Source organism: Labrus bergylta, chromosome 6 (assembly GCF_963930695.1).
Source record: "Labrus bergylta chromosome 6, fLabBer1.1, whole genome shotgun sequence".
NCBI lineage: Eukaryota > Metazoa > Chordata > Actinopteri > Labriformes > Labridae > Labrus > Labrus bergylta.
This window is the reverse complement of record NC_089200.1, coordinates 11326686-11352715: the sequence shown is the minus strand read 5'-3', so window position 1 is coordinate 11352715 and position 26030 is coordinate 11326686. Positions and strand designations below refer to the sequence as shown.

Sequence of the window (26030 nt, the reverse complement as noted above, 5' to 3'; positions counted from 1 at the left end):
CAGGTCATGTTTTGACCAGCAGGTTTCTTTGCACAAATCAGAAATAAACCATCTGATGACATAATAAATATATTGCAATGTGCAACAGTATTTTCACTACAAAAGGAATCAAAACTGAGCTTTGGAAGATTTATTTTGTTGCATCATGCTGAAGATCTTTAATGCTGCTGTTTGTTCACAGAGAACACATGCTGTCGATACTCTACTTGGCAGTAGTTATATTTGCACTATACCACTGTAATGATCACCACTCCTATATACATTTTCCATTGTTTTGTCAGTAAGTCTTTTATTTTTCTTTGCTTTTAGGAAATGTTCTTTATTATCTACTGTTGGTTAAATGTCTGAGTGGTTCTTCTTAGTCCAACATCTTCTTCAATAAATCAGCATATTGTTTTGCTTTTGTGACATCAGATCAGACATCTCCAAACATAACATGGTTCTGAGAACTTTCTTCAAGGACTCATACACATCAGATACAGATGATACACATGTACTAACACATACAGTGAACGCAGCTGATGTAATTCTTGCTTAAGGGCTACTTCCTGATTTCAAGACTCTTTACTCTTAGAAGTGGAAATAGCCAAATACCCTGTGTTTCACAGGTCTGGGAGGAAATCCATATATAGATATTAATTCTTGAAATATGAGCGATTTTATCGGAAAAACTTTATGTTGCCAAGTTTCCACTTCAAACTTGTTTCCAAATGAATACGGAAACAGTTTTGTAAACTGTTGTATCTCTTCAGAATAAATACAATGCTTTAAAAATGTTTAACTTGATCGATGTGTTTTTGACCCAAATTCATAGACTATATACAGAGTCACATATTATTCTCATCCTACCAAACAAACTCTATTGTTGTTTTAACTGCTTTAAAATGGTTGTAGTAGCCTCTACAAGCTCAGTTTCTTACCTTTCCAAACTGTCAAAACACAAACTCACTCACAACTCTGCTTAGTTTTCTGTTTTATTTTCTTATTACTGCATGAAACAGCTAAGTGTGTTTTCATCCAGATCCACATCAGCTCACCACCCAGAGTGTGAGTCTCACTCCCCAGAGAGTCTCTCCATTCCTCTCCTTCCTCTTTTATCCCCCATTTTCTTGTGTATGTAAACAGGAGTAAAGCATTTTTGAGCTCCGAGGCAGAGCACGATGATCAAACAGTGTGCACGATCAATGACTTTGAAGAGATCTAACATCCCCTTATAAATGAATTTCACACAGAAGGAACAGCAGAAATGAAGAAACTCACTTCTGGAGCCAGTGGCCACATGTTTTCTCTCTCCTTAGACTAAAAGAGTGACGAATAAAAAAAACGGAAAGACTGCATCTTTTTTTTCTCGCACATTGCAGTGGTCGCCCTTCGTTTTTTTTTTTTTGACTCTATGGCCCAGCGACTGCCGGCCTGCTAGCTTTAGAGCAGGGAGGAGTCAGTGAGAAAGAAGTGGGGATCTTAGAAGCCTCACTAGCGTACCTCTCTCATCTTGTGTGTCAAACGTCTCATGTAGCGTTGTTAAAACAGTTTAACAGAAGCAAACAAAACAGAAAACTACAGTTGAAGGCCTCAACATGTGTTGACATGATAACTGATCAGTTTGGGGTCTGTTAAACTTTGAATTTAAGAGCAGCAATGTATCTAAAGGCCTTACATAATAAAAATCTAAAAAATGAATGTTCCTTGTCTAAAACTGAACTTCATCCTTTTTTAAAAATAAGTCTGTGGGTTTTCACACTTGAGCAAAAGCACGAGAACATTGGATGAGCGAGGACTTCCTGTTCTTGGTGGCGTAGCTGAAATGAAACTTCCTGTCACTGAGGCATTAAGGTAGTGGCAGGCTTCTTTTTTCTTTTTTTTTTTGGTGTGACATCACTGCCACTTGCTTGACTTGACACCAGAGGCGAGGTTTCAGGGTTTGGGGAACAAGTCCAGGAAGCTGCGTCAACCGATAAGACAGAAAAACGTATGTAGCTTTAGAAAAAAAAGCAAAGTTTTTGACATATTTCTCCTTTAGAGTTAGTTATTAGGACAAAACAGCAGGACTGATCTGTATGGTGTGTGGCTGTACACACCCTAACTCCTGGACATGGCAGGTCTTTTTGGTCTGAAGATCCTGCTTCTCTGGGCTGGTATCATCGGTTTGGCAAACTGTAAGTAATAAATGTAATCTTAATGAAAATAATGGGGAGAGGAAATGGTGTTTTCTGAAGTTTTCTCCTCGTGACTGTTATCTGAAAGTCTTCAAGAAGACAAGAAATCTGTTTAGAATGCATAATATGAATAATAATAACCAATTGTAGGTGATTAGGTCTCTTAATCTAAACTCTTAACTGTTTTTGAAGTTGTAGCAATCTGGTTGTTGAACATACGATCGTGTTAAGGGAGAAAAAAGTGAAACACTTGAAGTAGAGAGATTCAGATTGAGATAGAGATGTGAATCCGTCAGCTCAGAAAACCATAAATGTAATCATTTCAAGTAAAAGCTGAGGGCAGAAACGACAAGCTACAGTATATCATGTCTTTGAGCCGTACCGACTTCATGTTTCTTAAACTTTCCAAAGCCAAGAACACAAGACATTAGAGCGCACAGCAGTGATGTGAAGAGCTACAGAAGTGACAGCTTTGTGAGGCCCTTTGGCAAAAGAATAAACACTTATGTTCAATCAAAGACGGCTGTTAATAACAAGACGCTCTTTAAAACGGATCCTTTCATTTGTTTCACAGCTATGGGAATTTTTGCAATCATGTTTCTGTTCTGCTTTGACATTGTGTGTGTGTGTGTGTGTGTGTGTGTGTGCTTGTGATGTGATGGTGTAAGTGAATATGTGTGTGTGTGTGTTTAGGGTTGGTGCCTGTCAGAGATGAGAAAATTAGTCGGGGTGTGTCGCTGCGAGCGCTTTGCATCAACCCTTGTGGCTGTGTGTGTCTTGTATTTGATACGTGTGTGTGTGTGTGTGTGTGTGTGTGTGTGTGTGTGTGTGTGTGTGTATGTGTGTGTGTGTGTGTGTGTGTGTGCGCGTCTGGGTGCATGCTTGTGTGTTAAGCCAGACCCACCTTGCTGCCTCTTACATCATTCAGAGTTCTGCTGCCGATCAGAACATCAAATCATTTCTGTTACTTTCAGCTCAGATGTCTCTATATATCTTGAAATAAACCCTCCTCTCTATTTATACCACTCCCCAGTCAGGGTCAGTATTTGTCATTAGTTTCTCTTATTGAGTATTTCTCGGCAAGTGTGCAAGGTGATCACTTTGGTGCACCACAGCAACAGACAGTCCTCATTTATGTCACTCCATCAACATGAAGAGTGTTCTTTAAGTAGCAACCATCTGAAATCTATGAGCCTTTGTTTTTCATTTTAGAACAATTCACTTTTCTTATACAGTAAATAAAAAGCATTTCATCCGAGGTAATAAACATCCCTGTCAAGTACTCACAGGTACTGAACTTTAGTATTCTAGTGTTATATAGTACATTGCACTTAAACTCCATTATTCCAGAGGCAAAATTGTACATAATATAAAATCCCATTCTTAAAAAATAAACCCTAAACACATTGTTATACAGTATTTGAACCACCAGGCAAACAGATAACACCAACAATCAGCTTCACATCAAAACTCAGTGTAAATGTAAATCCCCAAATGTAACATCCTTCATAAAGAAATATCTCTGATAGATTTTTGTAAAAAACGTCAGTACTTTCACCTTCACTTCAGGGGAAGTTGATTGATTCAAGCTTCTACTAAAGAGACTTTGTTGCTGCCTGTCTTAGCCAGGACACTCTTGGATAATAGATTTGAAATCTCAACCAAGACTTTTAAGTAAAATTGATGTAGCGACTAAAAAAATGTGTTTGATTATTATTATTATTATTATTATTATTATCTCTGCAATTATTGTGTTGCAGAGAACACAAGTTGGTGTGAGCCCTGACTCGTTTGTTACCAAATCACATCAAGGTCCATATAAGTTCTAAACGTTTATTCAACAAAACGACAAAAATGACAAAAATGATTGTAATGATGGTTATAATGACAAAGATGATAATCACAACGACCCACTCACCTTCTTTGTCTCCCTCCCGCCACACAACTTAGCAGGTAAAAAAAAGGTTAAGAAAAACACGCCCAAGTGCTAATGAACAGAAGTATCACTCCCATTGAAGGAATGAATCATAACAAATAATCAACACAGCTAAAATACACATTACGACTCCCGCAATAGTCAGTCTGCTATTTCTACCCAATATGGTTAGAAATTCCATGTTATTTGGGGCGGCAGTAGCCCAGTCTGCAGGGACTTGGGTTGGTAACCTGAGGGTTGCCAGTTCCAAAATATGGAAGTTGGACTGTTGAAGTTGGACTGAGCAAGGCATCAAGCCCCCAACAGCTCTGGTGCACTCCCTGCGTATAGTGTAGCAGCCCCACTCTGACATCTGTCCACTAATGCCAATCTGTTAGCAGGTCCTGGTTGTGCATGTGTGTACTTTGGGCCTACGTGTGTGAAAAGCATGTCTCTCAATAACAGAGGATAAACTAGAATTCCCCTCAGGGATTAATAAAGTTAATAAAAAATAGAAAGAAAGAAAAATCAGGTACTCTAGTTATGCAAAAGTTAAAATACAACAGTATGAAACATACTCATGTCTTAGAAACATACTCATGTCTTAGAAACATACTCATGTATTAGAAACATACTCATGTATTAGAAACATACTCATGTATTAGAAACATACTCATGTCTTAGAAACATACTCATGTCTTAGAAACATACTCATGTATTAGAAACATACTCATGTCTTAGAAACATACTCATGTATTAGAAACATACTCATGTATTAGAAACATACTCATGTACAGTATTTGTCCTACATTCAGTAAATGTATAGTTACAGTGTAGTCACCGTTCAGCAGATTAAAGGGCTCCTGTGACATATATATCAAAACCCCAAATAATGTGCTATGAAAGAAATGTTTGTCCTCTACATCCTGCTACTGTGCTTTTGAAATAATTTCTATTTGTACTACGAGTATGTATATGTTTCTTTTCTCTTTATACCAAATAGAAAGTTGAATCCTAAGAAAAACTCGACCCTGCGTGTTTGTCTTGAAATCATTTTTAAAGAGGTTAAGTGAATATAGGATCAAATTATCCCTACATGCCATAGATCATGTTAGAATTGGATTTTGCTATGCAGCTATAGCAACTATGTCTCCATTAAGATGCAAATAACGAACTCTCTTCAACTGCAGCAGCACACAGTTGTTTGATCTGAACATCGACCACTTCCGCGTTTCATTCTGAGTTGCCTTCATTTCCTGTCAGAGGCGAGCAGAGTGCTGTGGGCAGAGCACGCTGAGACAGAGCATGTAAATGCCCTGTGAATTCATGGTATATAAAAAGGGGAAGTGCAGTGTCTAAAATGAAGAAGCGAGGTCAGAAATGTTCAGAATGCTGCATGAATACAGCCTTCTCTGGGGAGGTGGGGGCGTCGCACAGAGCAAGGGACGGTGCCGTGTGATGAATGCAAAATTTGAGGGAATAAGGAAGAAGAGGCGGATTTAAAAATATATCTTTTAATCTATTGAAACTGATGGATAAGAGACAGCTGTGTTGCAAGATGATAGTGTTGTGAGGGGTTTGAGGGAATTGGTTCGGTAATTGTAACATACCATAAAACTTCAAATAAAACCCGTCCAAATTTAAGGCCCAGTTCCTTTTACCAGCCGAACAAATAAAGAACTAAGGCAGGTCCCAATTATAGGCCCTGATGCATTATGTGTTGAAATAGTTTGTCCAAGAGAGACACAATAATGTTAGGATGCGTAACAGTGAGAGAAAGAAGTTTAAAGAACATGCTGTGGAGATTCATATGTGAGTGTGCATCCACACAGTGTGAGCGCAGCCTCTCATTGAGAGTCTTCTGCATGACGATCTGGAAAAAGACTAAAGAAATGTCCACCTCATTGAGTGACCAGAGGGACAGGGACGACTCTGCTGCTTGTGCTGGCTTGAAAGATGGAATTAATCTTGACATTTTGAAAACAAACGTTTTTTTCATCTCTCCTGAAATTTGAACACTGTATCATGTACTGTGAACAACTACAGACATTCTGATATGTTCCCACAGATCCACAGGCCCGCACAGCACTCGTTAGTGATTGTATTAACAGGGGTCTCTCTCGCTCTCTCTCTCTCTCTCTTTCTCTCTCCCACAGTGCAACAGGTTGACATTGATGGGCTTTCAAAGCAAAATCAAACAAGTGATTAGTAATTAAATTTGTTAACAATATCCGGATTTTGTACGCAGTTAAATATTCTTTCTGGATTAAATTCAGAATGTTAAAGTCTTTCTTATCTTTGCTATGCATAAATTTTGTTTGACTCATCTTGTATTGACTCCTGTTTTGTGATACTGTAAAGGGTCTCCCGTCCTCTACCTGTATGTCTCCCTCAATTCTTCTTCTCTTCCACTTAAGGCCTTAAACAGGCTCATATAGCAGTTTAAACTTGACACCATTGTTTCACACTTTGCCCTGAAGACATTGAAAAAGGAAGTATAACTGGGTTAAACTATAAACACGTTTTTTGTTTTTTTTACTTGCTTCTTGTTATAAGGGTGTGGCTTCAGCTTAAAATAAAGTGAGATTGGAAGCAATTTGTCATCAGTTTTTAAACTTATTCATAAATCACAAATTGTGTCTCCAAAACTTTTCACTGAAACTTTCAAATCCATCCACATAAAGAATTCAGTGAAATGTCACTACAGAGAGAGAGAGAGAGAGAGAGAGAGAGAGAGAGAGACAGAGAGAAAGAGAGAGAGAGAGAGAGTTGGCGAGCAGCTCAGCTCAGTTTAGTAAAACAAAAGTGCACAAAACCACATCCTGAGACTCACTGTTTCACTATCCTCTACCTCATTGCTCTGTGAACACCACTGTTCCAATAATAGGACCAATGGTCTAAAGTAATGTCACATTTAAAAGAAAATAGTTTTTATAGAGACAGAATGGTCAGTTCCAATGAGAGCCAGCAGGCTGTCCAAACTCAAACAACTTTTCTAAGTACAGGGAGGTTTTAGGTTTCAGTGCAAAGCAGGAAATAGTGGTTTGCCTTTTAAAATAGCAAGGCCGCATTGTCATGGCAACCAGGTTGCACAGTGTTGCTTCTAACAGAAGTTCAGATCAAAATGGCCGCGTTTTCCTCTTTGTGACCTGATAATGCCTCAGCCCTGCAGGAACAGTTTCATTAGTCTGAAGGAAGCCAGTGCTTTCAAAGAACGCTCTAAGTAAATCTCTGTTTGCCAAGTCTTTTTATGTGTGTACTCTATCAGCAGTTAACCTTCAAGAACACATGCTGAAATGGTTCTAATGTTTTTTTTTCTTTTGTAATTCCAGGTCAAAATGGCCCTGGTAAGTAGAAATGAACACAATAACACTTCAACATTCAAATACATCATAACTGTTTGATGAAAGAAATGTTTTATTCCACTTCACTCTGTCTTTATGCTGCTTCATTTCTCTGCTGTCATCGGTTTCAAAAAGCAGAAACACCTCATGATATAAGCATGCTCACCAAGTGAAAATATGGTATTCTGTGCACAGTGAGAGATTTCATCAATCTTTTAAAGAAGTTAGGTTGACATTAGATTCCATTTTGGTTTCCTCCCCTTCCATGTTTTAATATCAGAAACAGAAGGAAACAACATGCAGAAACATGACAGATAGCTACATGATAAGCAGACAAGACTAATGTGAACCTGTTACACCTTTCAACATGTTTAGGTTTGCCTTTAATCTTTTGAAATGGATGCTGGGACTGCATTTATTCTTACCTACACAGAGTCCTTGGCTTTTTAGCCCAGCTTAAGCAAACTTGCCTTCACTACAGGCTTTATATCTAAATTCTGTTCTCTGATATGAGGGTACATAATGTTCAGACATTCATTTGTGTTAATATGTGTTAAACGTCAATTTAGTTTTTATTCCAATGTGACCTCGGCCCTTTGCTGCATGCCATCCTCCACTCACTCCTCCCAATATTTCCTGTTTCAATTTAGTTGTCCTATCCGATAAAGCCAAAAAGGCCCAAAAAAATGCACAAAGGGTTGATGATTTATATTACTATTGTATTGAAGTAACTGACATTGGTTATAAATGGACTTCAGTTCATCGGAGCTGAGAGAGTTTTTTAAATGACACTTCCTAGTTAGGCTAGATTTCATTATATTTTTATGTCAAGTCAGTTAAAGGTTTTAATAAAACAGAATATAATTTATTTTTTGAGAAGATAAGCTAGGTAGCTATTGGTACAACATTATGCTAACAACTGATACAATCTTTAGCTTCGTAATGTTCAAGCTGAATCAGGTTTCACAACCAGGAACTATTTGAACTCAGTTACATGTAATGCTCAATTCATCTTATTGTATTTTAGCCCTGTGCTGCTAAAGCCAACACTGTGAGTGGGACATTGGCCAAGAACCTATTAGTGTTGTAGGAGCTGTGATAGTGATTGTATGTGTGGCTTGACTAATGTTTTCTTGTAATGCAGATGTTTCGACCCCCTTACTTCCAAACACCACAAACACTGATACCCCTTTGGTCACCAGCTTGTCAGGCAACTCCTCATCTCCACGCACCGTGACAGCAGCTCCTGTCACGTCTTCAGACACCTCGATCACTGCCACCCAAACCTCCACTCACTCTTCACTTATTACAACCACCATGCCTGGTAATGTATTAAGACCCTGCTCTGTGTACAGCTTCATAAAAAATATAAGCATGGAAATCAGCCGAATATTCTTCTCCTGAAATATGAAATAGATATTATATCAGGCAAGACTCTTGTAAGTAAAGTGATTCTACTTGAAGATGACTCCTCCTGCTCTCCATCTCACAGCCACTACCTCTCCTGCAAGCACCTTACTCACATCCACAACCAATTCAACCAGCAAGAAAACAGACCCTCAAACAACCACATCTCAAAACCAGACCTCAAATGCAAACACCACCTCCAGCACAGTGGCTCCGCCCACCACAGGTTGGAATTTTCTCATTAAAAAGCTCCATGTTTGTTTTTGTACAGGACTGTGGTAAGATTGTTATATCCTTTGATACGAGAACTAACTCTGAAAAGATTAATCCAAACACAAGCTCCCTTCCAAGCTGCTTTGGAAAAGTACTTTAATTTTCCATAATCATGCATTAATATTTTGATGTTGTATTTTCTTTTCTCGGGTGAATCTTCTCCAGCCACCACAAAAACACCTCCACCATGTAAGTAGCTTAGTTCTTTTTTCTAAATGGAATAAAATACCTATTTAGTGGTAATAATGATAACTATATTATAATTATAATAATAGCTTGAATTGATATAGCACCTTTCAATGGACCCAAGGATACTTTATGTCAGAACACACAAACAAAGGCAACACAATTACTGTAGCCCATAGCTGAGTTGAACAGGATGGTTACAAGAGTTTTTTTAAAGCCTCAACTCAGAGCCATGTTGTTTTAGCAGCCTCTGCCATCAATGTGTGAATGGGTGTGAATGGTTAGGTCTGACCTGCGGTGTAAAAGAACTTTGAGTGGTCAGAACAGAAGACTAGAAAAGTGCTACACAAGCTCAAGACCACCAAATGTGTCCGTGCCCGAAGTGACTTTTTTTAAATGAAAGATGGTGCTGGAGTGGAGCAAGAGGTTGGCAAATGTTAAGTTATCAAAGCTAAATGGTCGATGTGGTTGATTTATTAGCTGGTGAATTGGCTTGCTTACCCTGCAGAGAGTGAGACTCTGCGTTGTTGGTGGCTGAGCACAGCTGTTAAGACTAAAGAAGCAAAGAATGGACTCATGTATCTCTGGTGATAGAGAGGCTTGTGACCAACACATATCATGGGCCTTCAAATATCTGTCTTCTCGTCACTACTGAACGCCAAAATCTCTCCAGAGAAAGCCCACAACAATCCTGACTCCTATCCACTTGCTGATAAATGAATAAATGTACCATGTATGCAAAGTGCATACCTGGTCAAAGCATTAAAATATCAATATAATAAAACAATAACTCATTAGAAAAGCTTGAGTCCAAACTGATGGCCAGTTAAAGTCATAAACCACACAGATAGCCATATTGTTTGTGGATGAAAGATCCGACCAATGACATCAACGCAGCTAGGAGGTAAAGGTTAGTGACTGAATGAAAGCCAGCATGCCCCAACTCTCACAGATCCATGCCCCATTTAAAACTTACCATCAAAATGGAGAGTCATATAATAATGAATCCCCTGCAAGTTGTTATAAATACAAAAATGAGCTACGAAGACCAGAACGTGTTTTCACCCAGCCAGGAAGTAAACATTTATTTCTGCTGTAAAAAGGGTATTTTAAACGGGATCCTATCATGGTTTTTCTGGGGGTTTTTTAGTCAGTCTCAAGTTGACACTTGAGGAACTGCACTTCTGCATTGGCTTAAGGAAGTAGATTGTTATTCGTTGTAATGTAATCCTGGATCCTCCTATCAGATATTATCTGACAAACTTTTAACTTAAATCTCTTTAGACAGACATCTGTAGCAGTGCAGCTAACAATCTGGTTTTAGACTCTCTCAACCCAAATTTAATCCTCCCCTCTCAAGTTACCAATTGCATTGTAAAAATTCTCACATAGAAAATAGTCTTGGCTGGATTTCCTTTATGGCTACCAATAAGTTTGCTTTTGCTCCCAGAGGTTTTACGACTGTATGACGATGGGTTTAAAAACTACTGTAGATTACAACTCCAGTAGATTTATACAGTGAGTACAATCGACTCTGTTGATATCATGTGCAGGTTCTTACGCTGTCTCAACCATCAAGTTTGGCTTCAAGATAGACATAACAAGCGCTACCACTGGAACCTACGACATAAACATCAAAGAAGAGGCCCATCCTGAGACCGAAGTGATACGAGTGTTCCACTCCAACCAAACCTCATCACATAAGATCAAACACCTGAAGCCCTGTACTGAATACAAACATGCTGTGGAATTTAATGACAGTGCTGGCAACATAACGTTCTGTAGCTACACTGGAAATAAAACTTCTGAACTCACAACTCAAATGGGTGAGTGTAAATAACTACTATCAAAACGCATATTTTTTCTTTGTAGTTAAGCACTGAGTTTGGAGAGACATTTGTGCATCACTTTTTTGTTTCAGAATTGAAAGACATTGAAGACGGTAGCTGCATCCCAGGATATGTTTGTTACAGGAGTGATTGGAACATTGGCTCTTCAATGTCAGCATCCAATAATGTTGCAGCAGAGCCATGCCGCCGCACTAACTCTACAGAGTTTTGTATCAAACCTGGTATCGATGACATTTGCCCAAACTTGACCACAACCTTCACTTCAGCAATGTGTATGAACTCTTCCTTCGAAAAGATCAAACGCAACGTTGGTATGTATAGTAGCGTCCTACCATATTTACAGAATAACATCAATCCGTCGATCGTGTTGCATCATGTATAATATTTTGATTATTTGACTTTACAGATTATTTGAATGTAAGTGGATTACAACCGGAAATACCAACTGAACTTCCTATAAATAAAATACAAACAAAATTACCTCAAAACTGCAGCAATCTCAACATTGTACACACGTGTCTGGGTAAGTGAGATGAAACTTTGTCTGCCATCATTATGAATTGATTTACATTGAAACAGACAATTTGCTATTGAATACTTACACTGTGGTAAGAAAGCGATGAAAAGGAATTACACTTTCAAGTAAAACTAAAGGAGCAGGTGGAGATATTGTTGTTCTAAATCCTAAAGAGAAATGCTTACAGGCACTAAGGCACAAACAGCAGTGGTTGAAGAAATGTCATTCTTTTGTTTCCTCAGATATTGATGAAATCAGTGAGCCCATTAAGCCCATTGAGCTGGAGCCCTTCACAAACTACAGCTGTATGGGTCAGATCAAGGAAAACAATGTTACCATAAAGAACACAACTGCTATCAAGTTCAACATTGACTGTGGTATGTTTACTCTACTTCAGTTTAATCAGAGCAACAATCAGCTTGATGATGATTTCATTCTTACAGATGTCTAACGTTTTCTTACAGATCTTACAACTACAATCACAAAGCCGTTTGTGACCAACACTTCTGTTGAGTTCAGTTGGACTACAACCAGTCAGAAATGTAAAGATGTCTTAACCAAGTCTCCAAAGTTGTCTTTTCCCTGCAGTTGTGTCCCTCATCATTCCAAACATAAACACAGTAAGTAAAGCTACTCTCCCCAATTTTCTTATTAAGTCAACATGAATGTAGTTTTTTTTTTTTTTTGCAGGTTCTTTTAATGGCCAGTTCACCTGAATAGTTAGATATGATTTGGAAATGTAAATGATGCTACATGCTAACACTTTAGCATCCTGAGTGATAAAAGTTTGGATAGTAATCTTGAAAAAGAATTTCCGTTGAAGAAATGTCTCTTCATTTTTCACGTATCGTCAGATGACTGACACAATGGTAAATAAGCCAATGGATGCTCAGATAGAAGCTCTTGTATTTGCTGAAGGAACTAACTGGGTGTTAAGTCAAAATTGATCCGCCAGCAGTAGTTGGTCCCCAAAGAGGGTAAATAGAGCTAACACTAGTGTTTTAAGATCCTTATAAATCCTCACAGTGAACAGGATGACTTTGAACATCAAACAAAGAGTGAGGATGTGACCGACAAATCAGTGACCTCACAGAGGCGCCACTGTTTGGACTTTGCCGTTTTACCGTCGAACACATAATAACTTTATACAATATATAGTCAAATGTAAAAAATATTGATATTTGCAGCTTAAAACTGAGTCAGTAAATGACTGGTTGTTCACTTAACAAGCCAAAAAATTCATGAACTTTGATGAGTTAACTATAAGTTTGTCATGTGGTGTAAAAATATGAACTGGACCCAAAGTGCAGAAACCAAAAAACTATTTATTTTAACGAAAAGGCAAACTCAAAAACTTACTTAAATTCAAATCCAAAACGGTGAAAAACTGTTAAGCACAGGTAATGAGACACTGGCAAACAACTGACATCCAACAACGATCTGACACAGAAGGGAAGGAACAATGGGTGAATCCGAATTGCAAAGTGCCTACACAACCTTTCAGTAGTCAGTAGACAGTAGGCGCGCACAGTAGGCAGATATTTGTTCCTACTTGGGTCTGGTTCATTCAGTACGGAAGTGGGGTCATTTGAGTTACCCGAACCGGCCGCATCCGTCCTCTTTTTTTATTTTTATTTTTTTAGCTTTATTCAAGAAGAGTAATGCACATATAGGCTACAGTCAGTTAAACGAAAAACAGTATCGCAATGCAAATCAAGTAAAAGACAGATTAAATAATAAAATCACAAAAGGGAGAAATGAAAGAGAGTAATAGGCATTAGGCTATATAAAGTACAATAAACCAATAAAGATGCATACAGAAATTTGGAAATCATTATTTAAATAGAGGGGAAAAGGTTGCAAACATTTGTTACATTTTTTGTTAATTAAAGTAGCGATTTCAGACCGGACTTTAACTCTAGATTAGAAATGTATTCAATTAATCCATGCTCTTTCTTTTTTTTATTTGGAGGCGCACGTGAAGTGACGATTTACGTTTAATTTCGCACAGCATTGCGGGTGATATAATACAATTCATTTCCTGAAAGGATGCATCCAGTCCATACTGCATAAAAACCAGAAGTTAGTTTCCATGCTGAAATGTTCAGTCTACTGAGGTGGACACAAAAAATGTCTACTGAATGACCACAAGGGTTGAGTCTACTGAAACAAGGGAAACAAGCAACACTAGGATAGACAGGATAAATCACAACAAGGAAACCTGAACTTTGAAATAGACAAAAATACCAAACTAACTAAGACCAGTACCATAACTAGTGAATATTAAGGGGCTTTGGTTTGCAGTGCTAGATCTGATGAACTTCCACTGACAAATAATGATTGATTTGTTGATTGACAGACTGATTGGTCTTAGATGCCTTATTGTTCAGTCAGATGTTAATGATGAATCAATAATCGATTAATAACCGTTTAGAATTTCTGAAAAGAAGAAAATCTGTTTTCTTTACAAATTTACCAGCGTTAACATGTAATAGGCTTCCATTTAATAAACATATATGGTGATTAATGTATTTTATGTGCTCACAACTCCTGAACGGTTAGATATATTAATTTTCTCCAATAGTCAAACCAGGAGGATTATGTGTATTGTGAAGAGGGTCGATGGTTTTATAACACTTTATGTTGATTTTAAAAAGGTGTTTCATTTGGTCGGCCTTATTAGTCCAGAAACGGCGGTAGGGCCACGTTTGGCTTTGTGCTGTTACGCAGTGACGTTGAATAAGGACAGTTAAACTCTAAAAATAGTGCTGTTTTCAAGAGAGAGCCTTGTTTTTTATTTATTTAAATAGTTTGTATTTAATGAATTCATGTTTCATGTAACTGTTGTGATAGTATAATGGTGTCAATTAAACAAACTGAGGAAAAGATGTGTGTTTTGTAACTCAATTATTGATTGTTAACATGTTCAACTATTGGTTAAGAAAAATGACGAAGATGAAATTTGAAACCCTTGTTACAGGTAAAAGTTCACGTGGAGGATGTTTAATTGATGGACTGGATCCGTATACCAACTATAAATGTGGTGTTGAACCCCGCTACAAGAAAAAAGTTTTTGTCAAAATAACGTCACCTGTTGAGACTCTCGTTGGCAGTAAGTTTAAAAAAGTTTCTTTTTGAGATGATTAGAGTCAACATGTGTAAAATAATAACAGACTATCCGGGTTATGTATAAAGGTCATGTATTGCACGTGTTGTTGAATATTAAGTTAAGACAAATGTTCATCAGTCAAAGTGAATGTCTTTCTGAAAGTCATAATTCTTTAAAGAGAAGACTCAAACTGTGACAAACTATACTTCATTTACTCAGTCTGGTTATAAAACAGACTTATATTTATACTGAAGCCTCTTTATGAGCTACAAAGCAAAAGAGTCCACCTGCAAGAAGAAGATTTCAATGAAGTAATTTTTTATTCCTGTAAACACTGCTGTTGTGAAGGTGTCAGATGATTAGACCATTAACTACATCCAGCCATCAAAATAGCCTTTTTTTTTCCTCTTCTCATTCTTAAGAGAAAAGGTTTCACAGTGAGTGATACGTTTGACTGTTAAAAGACAGCAGGATGAGATTAAATGTAGAGTTACATCCAAAAAGGTCGCAAAAGTTGACACAAACAGAAAATTCCTCACAGGAGCTATAAGCTGTAATGGAAATTACAATGAAGCTCCAATGACCAGTGAAGAATGAATAGTAAACATATTAATAATAGACTTCTGATTTAAATAAAAGTGGTCATTCTCCATGTTTTTCTCTGAGACTTTGTGACAGTTAGAGTCTTGTTTGTAAAGTAAAATGTGTTGTTTTTTCCAACAGAACCAGCTGATATCTCTAAACCGTTGGTGACTCTACCAGGGCATAATGAGATAAAAGTAACCTGCACTCTTCTAGGAAGATTTTATGGACCTGGAGGGTATTACATTGCACGTCTTCGTTACGGTGACATTGTGTTGACCCAAAAAAACATGACAAAAGAATGTCTTTTTACATTCAAAGATCTGAGCTACTCTACAACATACATCCTGGAGGTTTGTATGATCCCAATATTTATGTTGTCAAGATTTTTTATACATACTATAAATGTTTTCTCTTTTTCTTCAAAAACTACAATTTCTGATTAAGGTTATTTTTCTGTTTAATTCCAGGTGGCTGCTGGCAATAAAAAATTTGAGGGAAATCTGAAGCACGAAGTTGTTACCACTCAATGTAAGAGCTGTTTATATCAATATGACATTTAGATAATTTTTTCACATACAGTGTAACTTTAACATAAATGCTCCCTTTGTGGTATCATTTCCTGATTACTTTACAGATAATGACAAAGCTGTCATTGGGTTCCTCATCTTCCTCATCATCCTCACGTCTGTGGCCCTGCTTTTGGTTGTCTATAAGATTTTTATTCTCAAGCGCAGACAGTCCCAGTAAGAATCGCTCTCTTTTCTCCTGCATCAGTTTGAGTCCGACTTTGCTTTTGGTTTTGAATTTTCCCTGTGATTCTTACAGCTATTGTACTGATAAAGGCAACATCTGAAGTTACAGTCCATAATTATTGTCATTATTAATAGTGATTCCCTGGTCTTATTTTTTTAAATCTATAATTATTCTACATGTATAGTTTCTGAATCTGTGATGCTGATCTTTATTATTACCTTTTCAGCGATATGAGTGAAAACATCAAGCTCATTACAACAAGTGAGTTGACTTTTTATTGACTGTTCCTCAATCTTTACTAGAACAAAATGATCAATCTATAGAAGAGTAAAAATGGCTCTCACATGTGGCAGCTACTATTGCTAATATTTTAAATAATCAGAATATAAAGATGTATTTCTATATATATATACTATACTGTTCATTTGAAGTATTCGAAAATTCATAATTCTCCAGCACTTTATTGTTACCATGTCTCATCCGCTGCCTGCTTTGTTCTTGTAGATGATGAGGAGAACCTGCTGCCTGTCGAGCCCATTACAGCTGAGTTCCTGCTGGACGCCTACAAGAGGAAGCTGGCTGATGAAGGGAGACTTTTCCTGGCAGAGTTTCAGGTAGTTCATGTTGTTGTTATTGGTTTTTTGAAAAAGAAAAATGAATGTGCATTCTGCAAAAAAAAGTGTGAATGGTACTCTATAATTGTTGCTTGATTTCTCTGACCTGAGTTGCTTCTCTTTTCAGAGCATCCCCAGAATCTATTCGAGGTACAGTGTGAAAGAGGCCAAGAAGCCATGCAACGCACCGAAGAACCGCTACGTGGATATCCTGCCATGTGAGTCTGTTGTGAGATAAAGGAGATCTTAGCACTCATGAGATGTATGATATGTATTTATTCACAGCTTTTACCTTTTTTTTTCAAACCAAATGTATCATTGGTCAGTATCCAAACCAATAACTGTAGTTGGGTAGTGGTTTGCTGTAATATTACTTCAGTATCTGCAATTTATTAAACATTTGTGGGACATGTTGCAAGTCGATGAATAGGTAAGTTTTATTTTAAAATTGTATTCACACAAAGTTTCAATCAGGGTGACACCTAACCAGAAATGTAGTTCAAACTTTTTAGGATCATATCCTTTAGTGGAGGACTAAGACGTCATCATCTGTAACTGTGGCTTTACCTGTTCAAACATAAAAGCTAACGGTCTCTGTTTGTGTGTGTTTGGATATAACACAGGAGGTGGAAGTGGTTTTAAGCAGAAAGTACATTAAGTCAAGGCATTTTTTGGTATTTTCTATATTAATTGATCTTTTGGCAATACAATTGTTTTACACCAAACAATTACACTGATTTGATATTTGTATAACTAAACATACAATCCATTTAAGCTCCTTTGAGAAGTTTTGTTTACTGGTTATGAAACTGAAATTAGTTTTAATGCCTATATGACTTATAGCAGTATTTTTCAAAGTTGCCAGAGAGTGCCAGGGGGGTCGTGAAAACTTGGAGGGAAGAGAGAGTAAAATGGAACAAGAATAAAAAACATTAGTATACAGTAATATATATATATATATATTAGTAAAACATAACATACAGTATTTGTGACAATAAAATAGTAATGGGTCTTTTTAGCTGTTATCAATCAATGCATGTTGAAAGATACATTCTTTTTTATGACAATCTTTCAGTAAAAAAGAATAACACACACATTAGTTCAAGGATTTCAAGAAATGTTGCAGGAGGGGGGTCACCGTCTGAGGTTAACGCTATGAGGGGGTCATGTCATGGTAAAGTTTGATAAAACTATCAGTAACATGATTCTTTATTTCTACATTACGATTATTTATGCCTTAAGTCTCTGCTGCGGGGTAGCTATAAGATGAGGTGGTTATACACACTCCTGAAACTGCCATTCTTTACAATTATCAAGGGAAAGCTCCTCAATGAGTGATACACTTGGAACTGGAGGATTCCTCAAAGGGAACTTTAATTTTTCCAATTCAGCACCCTGTTCTTTCAATCCCTCTGTTGTTCTCTCTTTTTATTTCCTAATGACAAGCAACATTTGGAAGTAAAAAAGTATCTGTTCTCCTCACAATATTTGTCCTTTCCTTAATAACTGATTTCTTCATATTTACACACTGCATCTTTATTACATTTCTAATACATTCTGACATACAGTACTTTGCTGAAAGGTTGAAGAATTGTTGACATGTTTCTTAGATTTTTTTTGTTATTGACTTTTTTTATGTCTTGACACAGACGACCACAACCGTGTGCAGCTGGCCACTGGAAACGGAGAGGCAGGATGTGACTATATCAATGCCAGCTTCGTTGATGTACGAAAATATTGTAAACATACAACTTCTACTGCTACACTCTTAGTTATTGTCAAGCTTTAAAGAGGACATATTATACCCCTTTTTCCACCTTTTAAAAACATCTGTGCTGTGCTTTGGTCAAAATCTAACATGAATCAAGCACCAGAGGAGGTTTGTGACCTTGTATACACCAGCTCTATAAGAACGCTCCGTTTTGGTGTGTGTGTCTCTTTAAATGCAATGAGCCCCCCCTGAGTTTCCCGGTAAACATCACTCGTTTGCTAGCAAGAATAAAAATGGAGGACCAATGCAAAAGTATTGATCTAGTCTGGGGGTGGAGTCCATGGGTGGAGATCCTAGGGGAGGGGAGGGGGTTTTTTTTCTTACCAGAATCCCACTGTGACGTCACAAGGAGAGCACATTTGAAACGGAGCATTTTTCTCTGTGTTGTAAGACTTATGCAGACCACAAACAAATGACTGGATGGGTTTATTTCACATTTTGTGGGTCGGTAGACTCTCAGGTTACCCAAATATACTGTATGTTCAAATCCCCTTTAGCAAACTACACCAAACAGTGAACATGGAAGCAGTACTTGTCTTGTAAAATGTTGGACTTGCAGCAAAGTTAATTTCTTGAAAAACCCTTAACGTCTTAAAAATAATTTATTTCCCTACTGCAGGGGTACAAGGAATCCAGGAAATACATTGCAGCTCAAGGTAAGCTCATATCTATCAAATACACAGCAGTATGTTTCTGGTTGATTCAAATTGTGCATGTCTGTTAACAGTATTTATATATTTTTTTAATAATGAAGGATTTGTGTTAAAGGGCCAAAGGAAGAGACTGTGTGCGACTTCTGGAGGATGGTGTGGGAGCAGCAGTCCTCTATCATTGTCATGGTAACACGTTGTGAAGAGGGAAACAGGGTAAGTTCAGGGATTTTTTTTTTTTACTTATTGTAGATATTAATGTTACATTGAAACAGGGTTACAATTACAATAACTGACTACATCACAGATATAAATAAATCTATTAGGCCCACAATTCACAACTACAATGTCTGGAAAGCACTGTAGTCCTTCATGGAGAATGTCTTCAGTGTTTCACTTTCTAGCTCTCTCCTCTCACTTGTTGTGTTGCAGGTAAAGTGCGCTCAGTACTGGCCGTCTGTGGTGCAAGAGGCCGAGATCTTTGAGGAGTTCATAGTGAAGCTGAACTCAGAGGAAAACTGTCCCGATTACATCATCCGTCGTCTCAGCCTCATTAATGTGAGTCCTAAATGATGAAAATGTTTTTGGTGTGAGCCATATGCAAAGTGATTATCTTTACTTTTTGAGTATGCTCGTGCTGTTACAGCCAGCATATCTGTCCCCATACAAATATATATATAGATACTTTTAATACATCTGGGTATTTATATTTTACTCTGTGCGAATATAATTCCATCTATGTCTTGCAGAAGAGGGAGAAGAACTCAGAGAGGGAGGTGACCCACATCCAGTTCATCAGTTGGCCCGACCATGGCGTCCCAGGGGAGCCATATCTTCTCCTGAAACTGAGGCGGCGTGTCAATGCGTTCAAAAACTTCTTCAGCGGCCCCATCGTCATCCACTGCAGGTGAGCATACAGTCTTACTCTGGGTGATCTAACATGTTCTAAATCTAAACAATGTTTAATCTAATCTATTGTAAAACTGGACTTTTAATTTGGAAAGGCAGCTTGGGAAACTTTTTTGTACCGTCACCAAAGTTAGGCACATTTCTAATATCATCTCTCAATTTCTCAATCTCTATCTGGATAGTGCCAATTCATAACAAATGTTATCTCAAGAAACTTAACAAAAGAGCAGTAAAATACTTATTGCTCATTGTAGTATTATTTACAAAGACACAACATGAATCCTTTACTGAAACTTGGAATGTGTTATAACCCATATATTATCTCAATGTCATTACCTCATGAGCAGTGCAGGAGTCGGCAGGACAGGCACATACATTGGCATCGACGCCATGATGGAGGGTCTGGAGGCGGAGGGCAGAGTGGACATCTATGGTTACGTAGTCAGACTCCGCAGACAGAGATGTCTGATGGTTCAAGTGGAGGTAAGCTATCAATTAAGATCATGCAGCTTAACAGAGATAATAAAGTGGAGCAGGGTGCACAAGCTTAGGTAGAACTACTAGGAACTAGAAGAAGACAATATATAAGTATACTTAATATTTAAGTATTAGTATAAATTCTTAATAATTAATTGGCGTAGGTCATTATTTTAGCTTTTTTAAAGGTTTGTTTCTGGGCATTGATGCCTTTATTTAGAGATAGATCGTGGATAGAGCCTGAAATCAGGCAGAGAGAGAGAGAGAGAGAGAGTGGGGAACGACGAGGGGGAAAGGCACCACAGGTCAGACCCGAGCCTGGGCCCGCCCGCCCGCAACCTCCGAACATGGGGTGTGTGCACCAATCGCTGCACCACCAGCTCCCCAATTTGAGCTTTTTTAGTTTTTTAGAAATGCATTCAAATTCTATATGTTGCTGATGTCAAGTTATACATTTCAGACATTTTAACAGTACAATATAGTAGAAATGCACAGTACCAGATGTGCTGACATGACAGGTTTATTAGAAAATAACTACCCTGAGATCTCACACGGCTGGTTTCATGTGTAAGATGTTTTATGAGCTGTAACAGGTTGTGCAAAGAATGGATGTGCCATAGTGCAGGTTACATTTTTGTTTTTATATTTGCATTTCTTTGGACAATATATATAAAAGGCTGACTATTTTCATAAAGAACATGGGTAATGTTAGCACAGTACACCACAAGCATCTTAACCAATAACAAAGGAGGATGACAACTTGTATACGATTGGTTGAGTCTGAGATGTGGATTGTGTGTGGATAGCAACATTTGTGTTCCTTGTTGACAGTTTGATTAATAAGGTAAGAACTTCTGTCCTCTCTCAGGCCCAGTACATCCTGATTCACCAGGCGCTGCTGGAGCACAACCAGTTCGGAGAGACAGAGATCACTCTGCCTGAGCTGCACAGCACACTGTCCACACTCAACCAGAAAAACTCTGATAACGAATCATCCTTGTTAGAAGAGGAGTTTGAGGTATGAAACTCAGTCATTCATCCTTTTTAGAAGTCTTGAAATGATCAGAAAAACGTTCTTCTATTCTTTTTTCCCCCACCCACCTCTCATAACCAAATATGGGAGAGAAAATACTTCATAAAATCTCTTTTGCAATTCAGAGACTCCCTACCTTTAAAAACTGGAGGACATTTAAGTCTGGGATCTCAGAAGAAAACAAGAAGAAGAATCGTACTTCTTCTGTCATCCCATGTAAGTGTCAGCTGAAAACTCATACTACATTTACATTGTACTACTTATAACAAGGGGCGCCGTATAGGCTAGAAAAGTGACTTATGAACTTATTAAAACATTAGTTCATTTTTTTTCAATATCAAATTGTTTTGTTTTTTTCTTTGGTCCCAGTTTGTAGCATAATTTTGTGTATGTGGTCTGTTAGTCTGTGAATCTATTCATATACCTGAACCTTAACAGATGACTACAACCGAGTGTTGCTGAAGCTTGATGAAGGACACAGTCGTGACAGTGAACATGATGAGGATGAAGAGGAAGACTCATCAGATGAGGAAGATGAGGACTCCACAAAATATATCAATGCCTCACACATAGATGTAAGTTATAACTTTCAGACTTTTCCTGCATAACACTGACAGGACATTTCCTATCCTTAGAGTAATTGTTTTTTTGTTTTTTTAAAGTGTACATACATATACAAATACATTCATTTGGACTTCGCATGATAACAAACCGATGTGTTTTCTTATCCATTCAGGGTTACTGGGGCCCACGCATCTTCATCGCTGCACAGACTCCGCTGCCAGACACCATGGCTGACTTCTGGTCCATGGTTTATCAGAAGAAAGCCTCAACTATCGTCATGCTCTCAGACTGCAGTGAGGGAGAGAAGGTACTAAATATAGTGTGATGCTGTCTGTACAGGGAGTGTGATGCAGGTATAACATTTTTAAATGTTCGAAGCTGATTTATTTTTTTAAAGGGAGGAGTGGATTAGATACTTATTGCCAATTAGGGGAGTTTATACATTTTTTTTATGATTTCTTTGCATTATATTTCATTCATTTTTTCCAAAATAACTTGCCAGACACTGGGGACCCTCACTGTCCCTGAAAGTGGTTAAAACACGTAACAATGCACACAGTGACACAATGAAAAGGCCAATCCAAACACTGGCATAAGAACAACTCAAACGCCTCAAATATATAATTTCAGTATGTCTGAGTGCATTTTTTATTAACATAGAGAAACAGACACCTACATTGTTGCAGTCATGTGCAAAAACATTTTTACATATTACTTTCATTTCAGAACAAATCTCACTTGGGGACTTTGCATTTATTTTGAATTAAACAACTTTTTTTCTCAATAATGGGTAAAATAATCCTTTCAAATTTTTATTTGCGCATCTTGGGATTCCCTTATCAGTGTCTTGTGACCCTGCAGGGGGTCCCAACCCGCACTTTGGGAACCACTGCACTTTACTGTTTCAATATAAAGAGAATAAAAAATACTTATTTCATCTCACATACAAAAAAACCCATATATATTCAGTAAAATATGTGTGTCTTCCTGTTTAAATTAGTCTGACTGTGTCTACTGGGACGAAGACAAGAAAATATTCGGGGACTTTGAGGTGGAGGTAGCAAGCACAGACATCACCCCGACCTTCACCACCCGAAACATGCTGCTGCGCCATGTCAAGGTAACACAGCAACAACTGCTCCGTCTGTATCAGGATGTCATTACTGTTCGTTTCAGATCACAAGCTCTTTTAACCCAACATGGCTTCTGTCAACAGAGGAAAGAGAGTCGGTCGGTGAAACATTTCCAGTTCCTGAAATGGGAGAGCAAAGAGCTGCCAGAAAAAGCTCAGTATCTGACCGACATGATCAAAGACATCAAGCATAGCTGTGGCAGCGACAAATCACAGCAGAACAATTCCACCGTGGTCCACTGCAAGTAAGACAACATCTCCAAAAATTTCCTCCGGAATTTTAAAGGAGTAGTGTGTATACAACCACAACTTATGCCTATATTTTTGCTAAAGAATGGTTCAAGGCTTGCTAACTCTTTTGAAAGAAAACAAAACGATGTTCATATAGCCAAATCATAACAAACAGTATCGCATTAAACTTTACCTATAGAGCAGGGTTAGAACATGTTCTTTATTATGTTATTTATAGAGAACCACCTAAACCAACATGGGGAAGCACTCAACAACAGCAGCATGGAAATTAAAGGTCTTAAAACAGCCAGATACCTCAGGCAGAAAGGAGCTGTAGGTGAACATCTTCCTTGATCAGTTCAGACCTAAAAAGCCTGACAGAGGCCAAAAATCATGTAGCACATCTTACACAGTTGCATGCCTTTGTGATGAAAAGTATTTCTTGACAAAGCTGGTCAGTTTTTAGTTTGGCTCCTAAAATCTCCAGAACTGAGTGGAAAAAAAGTCAGCATGTTACTATTTTTTTAAAAATGTGTTAAATAATATTCTCTTTAGTCTAGAGTGTGCATGTTATATTTTCCTATTTTAATGGCTCAGAGATCCTAAGTCTTCCACAAGTACAACAAGAAGTACAATTTGGCCCATATTTTCAAACACACTGAAGTGAGAAAATCTCTGCAGTAAGATACATTTATCAAGCTTCTTACATTAATGCCTAAAAGAAACATTTCTTTGCATAATGATGGTGGTTAATCACATTTTAGGAGAGCAGAGCAGGAATAGCCAATCAACCCAGCCATCAATGAAACATTTTTATCCACTATAGATAGATAGGAATTATGAAATAATGAAAGTTACGTAATGGAAAGAAGTCAAAAGAGAAGTAATGTTCATTAATTATTAAGATACTGCAGCCCACCATGACCTAAAAAGGTGTTGTTAAAGGGATGAGTAGGTGAATAGTGTGTCATCATAACCTGTGTGTGTGTGTGTGTGTGTGTGTGTGTGTGACTCCTCAGCGATGGCTCGTCCCGCACTGGGGTTTTCTGTGCTCTCTGGAACTTGCTGGACAGCGCTGAGACTGAGAAGCTGGTGGATGTTTTTCAGGTGGCCAAAACTCTGCGCAAGGAGCGACAGGGCATTCTCTCCAGTCTGGTAAGAAAGAAGAGGAACTCAGAATCTGTCAGTGCAAAGTTACACAACCTAAACTTCCCACAGCGCTCAAAGTCAACAATTGCTGATGTGTTTCACGTATCCAGCACCACATTTCAGCCTTGTTCTGGCTCCCTTTGGGATTAAAAAATATATTCCACTTTTAATTCAGCCCATTTCCTTTGATAAAGAATTAAAGGTTTAAGCTGATGATAGATATAAAGAGATATCCTAAAAGACCAAAATTGTCTATTATCTAGTTCCTCTGTAAGTATTCCTGGTTCTGTAGCTCTCTGACTTGACACTGTTACTTCCTACTTAAGATCTTACTGAAAATCAAGACACCCACTTGTTTTGGTACCTGCCCAGAGAAACTTACAATTATGATTATTATCATACAATAAATACATAATAAAATAAAACCTCTAACGAGTACGATCAAATGTAAAAATAAATTAAAATTAAAATTGTATAAAAAAAAAAAATGTATAGAAAACAGTTTTATGATGACAATATAAATCTATGGCACAAAGGAATCATCTATAATATATCAGGCTATAGCTACCCAAGTGTTTATATGACACATTCAGTGTTGGTTTTGTTAATTTCATGAATTTCTTTGTTGGAAAGAAAAGCATTTCATCATGTTCACCTGTGATTTCTTGTGCTCTTTTTCTGTGGTGCCCATAGTGTGAGCCTTAACGCCTTCATTCTAGCACCAAACCTTTATGTTTGACTTAATTCCACCTCTGTCTCAAACAGGAGGAGTACCAGTTCTTGTACAACGCACTGGATGGGGTCTTTCCTGTTCAGAACGGGGACGTGAAAGCAGCACAGGCCTCCGCAGCCGACTCCGTCCTGGTCGTTAATGAAACCAAATTAGCAGCAGAGCCTGATGAGCCAGCCAGCACTGCCAGCAAAGGCCAGCAGGGGGCAGGAGACAGCACTCCTGATGTGGGTGATGGAGTAAAGGAAGAGGCGGCTGAAAAGGTTCCCACCGAGACAACACCCCTGGAGGACAGCAGCAACGGTCCTACGGTCACTGCTGAGGTCTGAGGAGGGGTTGCGTACATATTTCTGCCTACTACTTTGGAAAATAAGCGCTTTAACTTGATGCTTTCTCATATTTTACTTAATGAATGTAAAAAACAATGTGTGGCTTGAGATTCATGAAAGAATTTGATCAAATGTTTAATATGAATTTTTAAAAGTACAATTTAAACTAAGTTATAAATATCTTAGAAGAGAACGTTTCACGTTGAAGAGAGTGTCTGCAAGCAAATTTTACAATAATGCTGTTGTCAAACTAGAGTCCTGAGTACTGTATCGTGAGGCACAGGAAATTCTAAATAAAAAGTGGATACAATTTTATATATCCCATTTTAAGTGCATGTTGTTTTGA

The 26030-nt window shown here is 37.9% G+C and overlaps 1 protein-coding gene across 3 annotated transcripts; it reads left to right on the top strand.

Annotated features, from left to right (window-relative positions):
* Positions 1 to 1884: 1884 nt before the first annotated feature.
* Positions 1885 to 26008, top strand: ptprc (protein tyrosine phosphatase receptor type C). Of its 3 annotated transcripts, XM_065955731.1 has the most exons (31): positions 1885 to 2156; positions 7404 to 7418; positions 8560 to 8739; positions 8908 to 9048; positions 9261 to 9284; positions 10835 to 11107; positions 11203 to 11442; positions 11538 to 11654; positions 11891 to 12025; positions 12113 to 12268; positions 14629 to 14760; positions 15481 to 15692; positions 15810 to 15870; positions 15977 to 16085; positions 16322 to 16356; positions 16600 to 16709; positions 16837 to 16927; positions 18359 to 18435; positions 19100 to 19136; positions 19249 to 19346; positions 19563 to 19688; positions 19880 to 20037; positions 20387 to 20522; positions 21385 to 21534; positions 21675 to 21765; positions 21988 to 22124; positions 22286 to 22420; positions 23114 to 23233; positions 23330 to 23490; positions 24496 to 24631; positions 25391 to 26008. In XM_065955731.1, the coding sequence occupies exons 1-31, from the start codon at positions 2093 to 2095 to the stop codon at positions 25682 to 25684; spliced, it is 3951 nt and encodes a 1316-aa protein (XP_065811803.1). In that variant the 5' UTR covers positions 1885 to 2092; the 3' UTR covers positions 25685 to 26008. The 3 variants fall into 3 exon arrangements, with proteins under 3 accessions (XP_065811803.1, XP_065811804.1, XP_065811805.1); XM_065955732.1 differs by lacking the exon at positions 8560 to 8739 and having other exon boundaries at positions 1886 to 2156; XM_065955733.1 differs by lacking the exons at positions 8560 to 8739; positions 8908 to 9048 and having other exon boundaries at positions 1886 to 2156.
* The last annotated feature ends 22 nt before the right edge of the window (positions 26009 to 26030 follow it).

What these genes read in the sequence shown, in the direction of transcription:
- ptprc (XM_065955731.1), top strand. Translation starts at nt 2,093, where the DNA reads ATGGCAGGTCTTTTTGGTCTGAAGATCCTGCTTCTCTGGGCTGGTATC. An exon ending in CGAAGTTGTTACCACTCAAT is followed by an intron (nt 15,871 to 15,976) that starts GTAAGAGCTGTT and finishes ATTACTTTACAG; the next exon opens with ATAATGACAAAGCTGTCATT. An exon ending in GTCGTCTCAGCCTCATTAAT is followed by an intron (nt 19,689 to 19,879) that starts GTGAGTCCTAAA and finishes TATGTCTTGCAG; the next exon opens with AAGAGGGAGAAGAACTCAGA.